This window comes from Rhodamnia argentea, chromosome 3, assembly GCF_020921035.1.
Source record: "Rhodamnia argentea isolate NSW1041297 chromosome 3, ASM2092103v1, whole genome shotgun sequence".
Lineage (NCBI taxonomy): Eukaryota > Viridiplantae > Streptophyta > Magnoliopsida > Myrtales > Myrtaceae > Rhodamnia > Rhodamnia argentea.
Window position 1 is genome coordinate 16,952,715 of NC_063152.1, and position 12,741 is coordinate 16,965,455.

Below are 12,741 nucleotides of genomic sequence, written 5' to 3' on the forward strand. Positions count from 1 at the left end.
TAGATTTCCCCTTAAAAACCGACAATCTAGTTGACCGGTTTTAATAGGAAATTTGAATGATGCATACGATTCCGTCACGGTTAGCCGTTACACACTCATTTTCCATTCTTTTTAATTGATGCATGCACGATTTGCCAATATTAAAGGTATGTCCTTTTTTTAAATGGTACACTCACCTGTTATCTTTGCTTGTATTTGCGAAAAGTATTTCATTTGGCCAACAATGTATCATACACGATACGTCTTTTATTGCATGACGCAACTGAAGTAACTCCAAAATTATATTAAGGATATACACATCATGATTCGGTAAATCTGTCACCGGATCCCCCGGCCACAAAAAAGGGCGAGTAGAAAATCGGCAAAAGGAGATTTGCGCACTAACGTTGATTTAAGAACGGAGTAAAAAGATTTTAAAAGTATGTCTTTTGTAAACCGATACATTCACCCCGCTATCTTTATTCGTATTTGGGAAAAATATTTCCTTTGGCAGTAACGTATCGTACGCGATACGTCGCCTATTGCATGACTCGAATAATTCCAAAATTAAATTTTCAGATTATACGCGTCATGGCCCGGTAAATCTGTCTCGAGATCCTCCTTGGCCACAAAAATGGCAAGTAGAAAATCGGCAACATGAGATTTGGGCAATTAACCCTAGACTTCAGAACAAAGTAAAAAATCTAATCCCTCATTAAATGGAGCCTTTGTTTTTGGTAATTTAATGGCAAATATGAAAAAAAAAACCAAAAAGAGAAAAAAAAATGAAAAAAGAAACGGCCACCTTTTTTTTTTAAGGTAAAAGACTGACAGATTAAAAAAAAAATACCTTTTTTTGTCATTTGTCTGGGTGGGGGGACAAACTCTGCAACCTCCCATAATTCACTAATCGCTTCTTGAGTAAAGAAATCTGCGCAACAATGATGTACGAGATTTCCTCTCTCTAGACCCATTGACTTTCTCTCTCTACCCTCCCATCACGCTCCCCCACATAAAAAGCCAAACGCCACCCCACCTCCCAGACATTACAACACCACACCAAAAGCGAAGTTACTCTGCCACCACCTTTCTCTCTGCTTCATGCTCTTCCTCTGAGAAGAAGAAGCTCTCTCTCTCTCTCGCTCTCTCTGTTTCTCTCTCTGTCTGCCTGTGTTTCTCTCTCTCTTTAAGCGAAAGCCGAGAAGCAAGAAACGGCTCCCATGGCGGTGGAAGCGCGGCATGTCAATCCTTTTCATACCCAGATGATCGCGAACAGGTAATCATCGATGGCCGTTCTTGGGTGTTTTGGTTATTTCTCTCTCTCCCCTGTTTCTCTCTGTTTCTGTTTTTTTTTTTTTGGAACTAATAGATTGGATTGGCTCGATTCTGTTGGCGGGTTTTGCAGGGATTTTATCGCGATGAAGAACGGTGCCGATTTCTACGCCAGCCAAGCGGAGGATTTCATCCCTCTGGCGGCAACGGCAACGCCGGACCCGATCTTGCCGCCGTCCTGCCTCCAGCAACCTCGCATGGTCCCCGAGATCTTCACCGTGAAACCCTCCCTGAAAACCGACAGCGGATTAACCAGCAACTACAACGCGGCCGCCGTCCCTGTTCAAGTGAACCACCACAAGCGGTCCAGAGACGCGTTCGGCGATCTCCTCCAAGTGAATCATAATCCTCAGAAGATGAGCAAGGCATCCCCGTTTCTGGGGCAAGAGGCCGCGTTCGAGATCCAACGGCATCAATCGGAGATCGACCGTTTGATTTCCCAACATGTAATGATCCTCTTTTCCTTCCCCCCTTTTTTTTTCTCTAATTTATTTTGTTCTCGTCATCAGTTATGTTTCGACAAAGTCTTTAGTGACGGTTGTGGCTTGCCTTGGGATTTCAAGAAACAAAACCCAGAAAAGATCCACAATGTCGATTCTGTTTCTGGCAAGAAAAGTCTTTAATTTCCACGAATTGCGTATTATCGAAAGAAAAAAAAAGGGAAATTCCAAATCTTCTGACCACTTTCTTGTTCTTGACATGTTTACAGACAGAGAGGTTGAGGTTGGAACTCGAAGAAAGAGTGAAGCAGCAATCGAAAGTGCTGCTCTCATCCATCCACGACTCGGTCGTTAGAAAACTCAAGGAAAAAGACGACGAAATCCAGAAGATGGGGAAGATGAATTGGCTGCTCCAAGAAAAGGTGAAGTCCCTGGCGATGGAGAACCAGATCTGGCGGGGCCTCGCCCAGACCAACGAGGCCGCCGCCAACTCCCTCCGCTCCAACCTCGAGCTCGCCCTCGCCCGCGGCTGCGGGGACGACGACGGCGCGGAGTCCTGCTGCGGGAGCAACGACCCCGGGGCGGCAGTGGCGGCGGGAGCCGACGGCGGCGCCTCGGATGCGGAATCGCGGAGGGGGCGGCGTTGGTGCAGGGCGTGCGGGGAGAGGGAGTCGTCGGTGCTGCTGCTGCCGTGCAGGCACCTGTGCCTGTGCGCGGCGTGCGGGCCCAGCCACCACGACTGCCCGGCGTGCGGCTCGGCGGTCACGGCGAGCGTGCACGTGAACCTGTCGGCGTCGTCGTAACGGTCGGGAGAGCCCCGGGGCAGGAAAGGTAAAAAAAAAGGTGAAAAATTAGGGGTGGAAAATGGAAAAAGGAAAAGAATAAAGGGTGAGGAAAAGGAATAGTCTTTTTTTTTTGTTGTAATTTTCGGATGAGGAGGGGGGATCGTAATGGAAGTTGATAGGGAGATTCTTTGATATCTTTAGTTGTTGGAGAATTGAGGGAAAAACCATCGAGAGGGATGGTTTTTCAATTTTGTGTAAATACATAGTAAATCTCTCCTTTCTTTTTTAATCGTAGTTGTTCGTATCTTTTCTTGCTTCGGAAAATATAATCGATAATGCACAAATTCGTTGACATTGTAATCTTTTTATTTTTTTGCGTCAATAAGCATGCGATTCTACTAGTAAAGAGATTGAAATTCGAGACTTGACTCTTGCTCTCTACAGAGCAAAAGTTAAAGATAGGACATTTAAAAAAGAAAATTTAATTTTTGTTGCTTAAGACTTCCAAAAGAAAAAATAGAAAAAAATTATTCTTTACTTTATTACTCTTCTAGTACTTTTGCACCCCATTTCTCTTTTCTCCGGTCGATTTATTATGACCATCTTTTGTTCTATATAAAGGTAATGACACCTTGGACTCATAGGTTCAATGATGAAATTTTGACCCACTTTTTTTCAAATTAAAATTATATTAACGTAGGGGATCCAATAATGCTAAATTCTAGTCTTCTATGTTGCATGCTACGTGAGTAGATGACGATGGAATCGTCCATTTAAGCATAAAGGCATAAATTAATAGGGTCCTCTGGAATTAATTGCGATCGAACATGTTCGAGTTAAAAAAAAACACGGGCTTAAAATTCTTCGATTTTTTGACCAATAAAATTGCCCACAAATGGCGATTTTGCGATTAGTGGTAATATTGTTTTCCTAATTTGTGAATGATTTTCTGGATGGTATAGTAAATTTGGATTAATTGATGGAAATGTCCCGATGGCCACGTAGATATAAAGAGCTCTTTCCACTACTTTTTTTTTTTGTTCCCATTTTTATTCCAAGTCAATGTTTTGCTTTTTGGTTAAAAGGAAAAAACTTTTGCTTTTTGGTTGGCTATGCAAAAGATAAAAAGCATGCAAGAAAAAGGAAAAGGGCAAGCCATGATTCGGACTGTACTTCCTCACTTGAAGTTAAATGATTCGGACATAGACAATGGGCAATTCTATCTACCAAATAATATCTTTAGCAACCTACTTTTTATTTCCAATTAAATTTGAGAGTTTACGATCAACCATTGAAATTTACCATTTTTTTTTTTTTGGTATTTGAGGGTTATCGCGGAATTGAAAATCCGTTCACTAAGAATTTCTAGAAATTCCCTCGCAAACCGACTAGTGATATCTATTGACCGCTTTTGCAAACATACATGCATGGGATCTTGATGGGTGTTTATCTCGTTAAATGTTTTAACTAATTAATGAAAGGCGGTAAACTTGCATGTATCGACGTGATTAAGACTATCAAGAGCAAATTCATTTCCTAATTATAGGTACGAACACGATCTAAAGATCCCTCCTTGTTTGGATTGAATGAGAGACAAAAAAAAGTTTCGACCAGCGCCGTAGAGACAATTTTTTTTTTCAGAGCAAAAATGTCGTACTACAGAGATCACTAGTGGATGAAAGGCATAAGATTATTATAAATCCCACAAATCTTAAAACGAAATTTTTGCGCATGTCATATGAAGATTTGAAGGTTTCAAAACACAATTTGAGGAATGAAAGGGGACAGCCACCATGATTTGCTTTCAGAAGTTTTCCAATTGCACTTTTTTTCTTTGTTTAAGAAGTCTGCTAAACTTGCAACGTGATCAAATTTAATTGGTGGGTTAATCAAAATCAAATCTGGAGGCCTTTTCCCTCCACGGCCATTTCTCATTCTTTTGGAAATTACACCCTCGAAAATCATTCTAGGTGATTCGCAATTTCATTTATCTAAAGTTTGTTTCTATCTTTTGGAATTTCTCAATGCCTTCATTCCCGTCTTTAGTTTTCTCAAAATTTTAAAACTTGTCAAATATATTTACTCTTTTAAGCATACTTACTGGTTGTTTAAGAAAAATTATCTAAATACAAACTTTTCAGAGCAATTTACCCTGAAATTAGTGCATTCTTGAGAGAGGCTCTATCTCTCTATGTTTTTCGTAATTCTCGTGTAATGTAATCTCTCCCTTATAGCAAGTAAAGCACTAAATCTAAAATAATTTCCTTAATTAGGAAAAAACGTAACTCTGCGTCCCGATTTCCCGGACTGATTATTAACGGTGGTTGAACAACCTTAATCATATCAAACTTAAAATCAGAAACAGGAACCGTGCACTTTTCGAGGAGAAATGTGCACTTCACATGGCAAGTGTTTCGTTTGAATAAGACACTCATTAAGTTAAAACAATGTTTTGATTAACCCTAATTAAATAATTAAAGCACCGTCCCACTATAGTCGGCTATTATTACATGCTTTTTTTTTACACCTAATTTACACGATGGTCGTGTTAATGTAGAGTGCACATGTCACTGACAAGAACCCACAAAACTTTTGCATTAATTAGTACAACTTGTTTAGTTATTCTTAATTTGATTAGTATCAGAAAAAGGTACAGACTAATGCTTGGAGTAGTTGGGTCAGGCTACATGCACTGCCGGAGTTTTGTTGGTTATGGCAGAACCAAATCTCAACAATAGTTACAATAATGTAAATCTGCTCTCTTAGCTGGAATTAAGGAATTTAAATAATTTTCACCTCTTAATTGACAATTTCGTTACAATAATAATGGAATTTTTTTTTTTGGGAGGGGTCTATAATTACCGTTGTGTCGATGGATCATGTTGACCGATTGGCAAAGTGTTTGTAGGACATGGTGGGTCAATATAGCCATCATGTATTTTTGTTTGGCATGCATGTGCCAATGATACTCTTGGGAATAAATTCCAGAGAAACAAAGGTATAAGGTGAAAAAAAATGCCATTCTACGTCTTAAAATCACATACACAATGTGTTAGTTGTAAAGAATATCATAAGAAATGTTTCTCGCACTAAAAGAATACGAATGCAACAACAAGGACATAATTGTTCAAAAGTTGCTCGAATAGGCATGCGAGCTACTCGAGTTTTACATATCTTAAACTCTGGCAAAAATTTAACTCGACGACAAGTGTTTACTCAAAAAGAATCGTGCGATTTGGACAAATTTTTTTTTTTATCTCAAAAAGAAATTGTACTCTCTCTCCCTCTCTTGCTTTGCTTGTCCTAGTAGGAGCACTCTTATCAAAGTACGATATTCCAAATTTGGTTGTCAATTGCCATCACATTGCCACCATCCAGAGGGTGCATTCATGTCCATCTTAATCTGTTCTTATTCAAATGTGGCCATTGTGATTACGATTAGATGGGGTCCATCAAAAGTTTGAAAAGGGACATTGGGGATGTAGATTATTGTCGTGGGAGATAAGCAAAGATGTTGGAATAATGTTTGATTAATGAATTGATTTAGGGTTAGGGTCATCGTGCAAGACTGAGTGTATTAAAGTCAATTTCGATTCTTGATTAATTTTTCCTTGTTGTGGGGTCATAAGACAACGACATGATTCCGTTCTAAGTCGCTTTCCATGTTTGTGTGAATGGATTGAACACAAAAACTTTGCCTTTTCTACTTACTATCACGTTATTTGTCTTTAGCTAATACGAATGATGATGATGGCGATGACGACGTTTTTGCGGCCATTTTGGACTGCAAGCTTTGAACTTCACCAAATTCCGATCATTATGTGTTTGACATATGCAAGAAGGCTGGAACATTCAGCGACAATTACATCGGAGGGCGACGAAAATGACGTTCCGCGACCATTTATATGGTAAGAACATGCAATTTGAACGTTGTTTGATTTGGCCACATGGGCGTTTGACGTTTTCGCGGCCAATTACACGGTAAGAACGGCAAATTTTGAACTTTGCCGATTTCGACCTTTGCGCGCTTGACTTACAGAGCAAGGATAGAAGATTAAGCAACAGTTACATCGAATGCCGTGTGATGGTTGGTGATAATGACCGTATTCCGACCATTTATACGGCAAGAACGGTACATTTTGAACATTATTGATTTCATCAAATGGGTGTTGAATTTTCCAAGAGACCAAGATAGAAAAATGGAAATTTTTCGTTTCTTTTTTTTTTTTCCATCGAGATTAATGTAAAAATATTTTTGAATTGCGGTCTGCCAACGTTATCTTGGCATGCACGACTCTCTTTTTTAAAATTTCGTTTAGTGTAGTCCAAAGTTTCATTATGTTGCTTCTTGAGGGAAAAGGAATTTGTCAATGACATTTTCCTATGTATAGAAAATATCGAACATAATGATGATGAAATCAAATTAAATAGAAATGTCAACCAAATTGAACGTTGACTTGACCAGTCAAACTCCTCCCCCGTCCTTCCCCTCGAAATTCTTCCTGGCGTTGAAATAGAGAATTGATAAGAATAAGAAACATTAAATGCGCACGCATAATTTTTCCAATTATATTCATTATTTCAGCGAAAAAAAATATTTAGGCACCCTCTAGAAGAAGTTAGATCGATGAGCATAATGGTGATAATCATGAGTTATGACTATGACAAATTCATACGTATTAAAAAATAGATTATCGACAATAATTAGAGATTAAAGCTGGCGTGGCATCCAAACCCAATTGCAATTAACGTTAAATAAAAAATGTGGAATAATTACAATGATGTCTTGTATTTGATTGTTTAATTGTCATCTGGGTCTCCACGCCTTTTGCTAAGCACTAATTCGTGGATCTTGATGTTGTTTTCCGAGAACGACCCTTTTTTCCGCGAAGAAGAGAAAAATAAAAAGATATGTAAATAAAAAGAAAGGATAAATGATAAATTCCAAGTGATAATTTTGTTTAGAAATAATTGGATGATCATGGAAGCTAATTGAAAAATTAGTACTTGAAATCCCCATCAATAAGCAAAACAAGGTGGGATGCGATCGAGGGTGGTTGTCTAAGGAAAGGCCAACCTGGAGTCAAATATGGAGGGCGACAAAATTTACTTTTGGTTTTCCCATTTTCTATTATTAACTTTTTGGCCTTTCATAAGCCAATTTTGTGGCTTCGTTTGGTGACGTGCTTTTTTCTAATTTGTAGCAATTTGCGAGGCTTAAATTCTTCAAATGTCGTGACGTGTAGCATCTTGCATGTCATTTCGAGAGAAAATTGGATGATACCCTGAAATTGAATGTATATTCGGCCGTCCTTGTGATCAAAATATTCAAATTTTCATAGCCATCCCTTCTTACGGTACCATCAGTTTTCTTGATTTTAAACCACGTAATTTGATTTGATAATTGTTATGTATAATTGTTTAATCTTTATTAAATGATAAATTCGCGAGGCATGATAAGGTGTCATGTCAATCGATGTGACCGTCTTTCATGTAATAAAGAAAGGTTCCTTCTAGGTTTTTCTTGGAAAAAAAGAACAAAGAAGTCAAAGGTGGTAATTAACTTGCTAGGGTTTGCTGAAAACGGGGGGACGCTACTTTGCTCGAGACTTTTTTTTTTATTAAAAAAAATCATTAACTTTCTATCTAATGTAAGCGTACTGCCCAATCCAAATACATCTATCAAATGTAATAAGGCTCTCGCTCCCGAGAATGGGGGAGGGATGACTCCCAAAATTACTCTCGGGTGACCGTCGGAAGTCACTTTGATTGGAATGTGAAATTTGTTGGTTCGGATCCAAGCATTTGATTGCTCGGTCAATTCTTTACGGATAAAACAAGCTATCGGATCATTGAAAAGAAATCAATAATGAACAGAGTCATTATCGTCTGAAGGAGATAATTTTAACTAGTTCGATGCGCTTCAATAATGCGAAAGATACTAAGTCATATGTCTCGGTTTGATCTTATGACATGTGAACGTAAGCGAAAGCTACATAATCATCATGCCTTAAAAAAAAAGATCAACCCCAGTAAGAAACGATGGCAGAGGCCCAACAAACTCTGCACAATCGTTTAATATAAGTTAAGTGTAAAACCGAAGAATCATCCACCGTTGATTTTTATGGTGCCCCTACCGTAATTATTAGAATTAATGGCTCAATATTTGTGGGTGTTTCTTGAGTTCACGTGGCTCTTCATTCCACTCCAGTTTCAGTCTTTAATAGTATACTTATGTGAGCGTAACCAATATGGGTTAATGGCTCAATTTATGTGAGTTAAACTAATGTGACTCTTGAGTTCACGTCCTTTCGAGTTTCTACAGCTATTTTTCGAGTCTATAAATAGATTTGTCTTCTTAGTTCAGACGTAGAATTCGAAGATTTCGATATACCCCTCTAGTTCTCTCGTAGTCGTTCTCCAAGTGTGCCGCTTTCGATAAGTGTTTGACAAATTCCTGTTTGTATAGTGCTGCTATAAATAGATTCAAGGAATTATATCTTCGGAGGATAGTTCGTGGAGTTGCTTAGCACCGTTAGCAAAAGCTAATCGTCTTAAAGAAATTCGATTAGTCGTACCTCACATCCTCATCTCATTTTTGTTGTTTACACTTGTGTTGAAGTTATCTATCCTTTGATGCCTATCATATGTTACCGGTCCTTTAGTGAAGTTGTCACTTCAAAGGCAAGCTGCCAATTGTCGATTCATGGTTGCCGACTGACTGTCTAGCAACTAGAATTTTATTACAATCAAGTAAGTGCGTTTTTGAATTGAAATTCAGCATGCATATATATATATATATGTGTGTGTGTGTGTGAAGATTATACTTTGGCTTGATCGTTATTAAATATTATTATCGCCTTTTTTTATGATTTTTTTTCCAAAGACGACAAACAGTGTTGTATTTTTCCCGATACATTGACGGTTGCATAATATTATATTTTTTATCCCACAGCCCCAAGTGCCGTACCCATTCAAGTTTCTTCTCGAAGAGTCCAACCGCAAGAAAATATATAAAAAAGAAAAACAAAGCTATGCTAAAACTCCATTGGTTTCCTAATAAGCGATTGATTTAGAAAATATTTTTAAAAAATTAATCAATTATATCACTTATAAAAATGAATGAACAAAAAAAAAATTTCATTATTTATGCAAACGTTTAGACATAAGTTGTTATCAATAATGAATGTATTTTTTTATTAACTAAATATTTAAAACGATAGATACGATTATTTTTAGGAAAATATCTTTCAAAGTAAACTCCGTTTATTTCGTAAAAGGTGAGTGATTTGAAAAATAATTTTGTAAAAATAACTGCTTGTATCGCTTGAAATAGTTAGCTAATAAATAATGTTTCAATAATCAAGAATAATTAATGTCTAAATATTTTCTTATATGATGATAATATGTTTCATTCGTTCATCTTTGTGAGAGATAAAAAGAATCAATAAAATAGTTTTCGATTCATTTTTTTCACGAAACAAAGCTCCCTAAAGTTTCCTATCTTTTCATATTTAATTCTTTATCAGGTCATAAGGGTATCCAATTAAACTAATGATGGAATTAAAAAAAAAAGGATGAGATGTCTTGAATTAGTTATTCGTTGGGTGCCGTGCATGTACTTTTCTTGAATTGTGTTGTCACAATTAGTGTGGTTGCTTCACAAAATCCAACATTAAAAATGTCTTCAATCAATGAAGACTTTATCTTTCTTTAGATTAAGATAAAGTGAGCAAAGTTTAGCCACCCTTACGTCTCTTTCACTTTGATCACTTCTTAACCAACACCCACTTTTGTATACATTAAAGAGTGCGAAGGATGCGAAAAAAATTGTATACATTAAAGAATGCGAAAGATGTGAAAAAAATAAAGCACAATAAAAAATGTCCCATTTTCAAGATATCAATCAGGTCTCTGTGGTGGACTTCTAGGTTCCCTCATCCACTAGCTGTCATGGTACCCACGAGAATGCATTTAATTTCATAGGGTAATGCAAAAATAGTCACTAAATTTTAACCTAATATGTTTTTTCTTTCTTAAAATTTTAATTTGTTCAATATGGCGCATGAACTTTTAATCATTATCATGTAGTTTAGGGACTATATTTACCATTTACCAATAGTTTATGTACCGTATTAAATAAGTTAAAAATTTATGGACGATATTGCACATTGGGCCAAAGTATAGGGCCCGTATTGCATAAATAAAAAGTTCGGAGACGACATTGCATATCGGACCAAAGTTCATAGATCATTTATGATACTATCCCGATTTTTTTTAGGTTGATTCTATAAACCATGTATGCGGATCACTCGGGACTTTGGTTCGTATCTAATTTTAGCGCAAATGAAACATGATTTAATTGAAAACATTTATTGCGAAAAATCATAAGTTGCACCCATGGAGAAATAGATCGATAAATTGTGGCTGCGGGGATAATCAAGACTCGTTGAGACAATACCCCAGCACAATCCGAATTTTCGCGCCAATTCCGTAAAGAAAGTACTCTCACGTAAACTTGCGATATTCTACTTGTAAACACATATTTATATTTTGTATTCTAAAAATAGCTTCTAACCCACAAAATATTTGAACACATATTTTCGGAACATGTCTCTTATTTATCATGGTTCAAATGAAACCCCAACTGCTTTATAAAATGTTAGTCAATTCTATCGGTGTAATGAATTCACAAAGATATAAATAAATTTTATTCGCGAAACCAATTCAATTCAATTCAATCCAATTCAATTTTCCCAAAGGATGTCCGGTGGCAAAGCAAGCACTACATGTGCTTCCCACGCGTTAATATAAAGGAGCCTGTACCTGACAAGTACATAAATAATGGCTCCGTAGATAATAGTGATGCACTATTCTTGTGGGGAATCTGCCCTAAAAAAATTAATAAAAATAAAATAAAATTGATGGGGGGTATTTTTTTTTTTTGGCCAAAAGTGGTGAAGTGGATGTTATGATTGATTCTCATTGACAAATCATTTTTTTTTTTGGGAAAAAAAAAGGGGGAAAGCTATTAAAAAATTTAGGTGGGAATAGAAAGAAAAGGTGTCTTGTCTGGTCCCCAGGACAAGGTGGTACAACTCCACACACTTTGAGGACTTTGTCCTAAATCTAAGAAGATTCCACTTTGGCAACATTTGGCCATTTGATAAGAACAGGCAAAAGACACAATAATTGGCTCGACAAGCACAGCCCAATTATATCAACCCACGTGGTGTGCCAACTCTACAAAAAAGAAAATTCGACCAAAAAAAAAAAAAATCTTAACAAAGAAAACAGAACATGAAAATGACCCCCAACAACAACATCAAGACACACCCAATTTGTGTTCCCACACCCCACATCCCCCCAACCTTTTTTTTTTTTTTTGCCCCCTTCCTCTCGTGGTAGAAATTAGACAAAATCGGACCCATTCCAACCTAAGCATCATCAAGATCTTTAGTATCTAGACACATATCCATGCCTCATGCTTGAATCACTCTTACTTGGCTTTGCGGGGCGGCTAGAGACTGATCTTGACAACTGAGATAGCTGCGGGTGCCAGAATTTATCTTGGGGAGGCAAGTATGATCCTTGACAATACAACAAGAGGAAGTAGTTGGTTCTATATGGTGCCATTTTTAACTCGATAGTTGAGATTGTCCATAATAATCCGGCGGACCCATAATAGTTGGCTAAAGAAAAAAGAGCCAAGACCTAACTTAAGAAAAAAAAAAATCCTATACATGCTTTTCCAAAATAGGCGCAGTGAATGACAAATCCATCCATCTCGCTCTCGGACCGTCACCGAGCTAAGAGGTACGGGATCGTATTCAATCACATTCGTGCCCTCTCCGGTCTCACTTGGCGCCCGTTGACACGACTACTTATGTATCGAATGAAATTTGTACCCACCCATGAACCAGGGCTGAGTTTGGAATTTTCCCCTAAGGGGCATAAAACAATCTCTACCATTAGAGTTTTTCTAAGGACCCGCGATGTGTTAAAAATAATAGTGCCCTAGATTAATCCGTACTTTTTTTTTTTTTTATATATCCACTAGAAGTCCTAAAACTTATAAAAAGTACAATCGAATCTTAAAATTTATCAAATTGATGCAATCGACTCTTTCCGTTAACTCAATCCACTTTGGCTAATCAAAAAGGCTGAAGTGGGTTTTGTTAATATTTTCTCTCTCCTATGTGGCA

General features: G+C 37.4%; 1 protein-coding gene across 1 annotated transcript; it reads left to right on the forward strand.

Annotated features, from left to right (window-relative positions):
• The first annotated feature begins 1,020 nt into the window (after window positions 1-1,020).
• LOC115754049 (BOI-related E3 ubiquitin-protein ligase 1) lies at window positions 1,021-2,624 on the forward strand. Its single transcript, XM_030692957.2, has 3 exons — window positions 1,021-1,255; window positions 1,385-1,757; window positions 2,021-2,624. Exons 1-3 carry the CDS (start codon window positions 1,200-1,202, stop codon window positions 2,552-2,554), a joined length of 963 nt encoding a protein of 320 aa, XP_030548817.1. The 5' UTR covers window positions 1,021-1,199; the 3' UTR covers window positions 2,555-2,624.
• The last annotated feature ends 10,117 nt before the right edge of the window (window positions 2,625-12,741 follow it).

Excerpts from the sequence above, each read along its gene's own strand:
- LOC115754049 (XM_030692957.2), top strand. The coding sequence starts at position 1,200 with ATGGCGGTGGAAGCGCGGCATGTCAATCCTTTTCATACCCAGATGATC. Across the intron at positions 1,256-1,384 it reads ACCCAGATGATCGCGAACAG|GGATTTTATCGCGATGAAGA; the intron begins GTAATCATCGAT and ends CGGGTTTTGCAG. Across the intron at positions 1,758-2,020 it reads ACCGTTTGATTTCCCAACAT|ACAGAGAGGTTGAGGTTGGA; the intron begins GTAATGATCCTC and ends ACATGTTTACAG.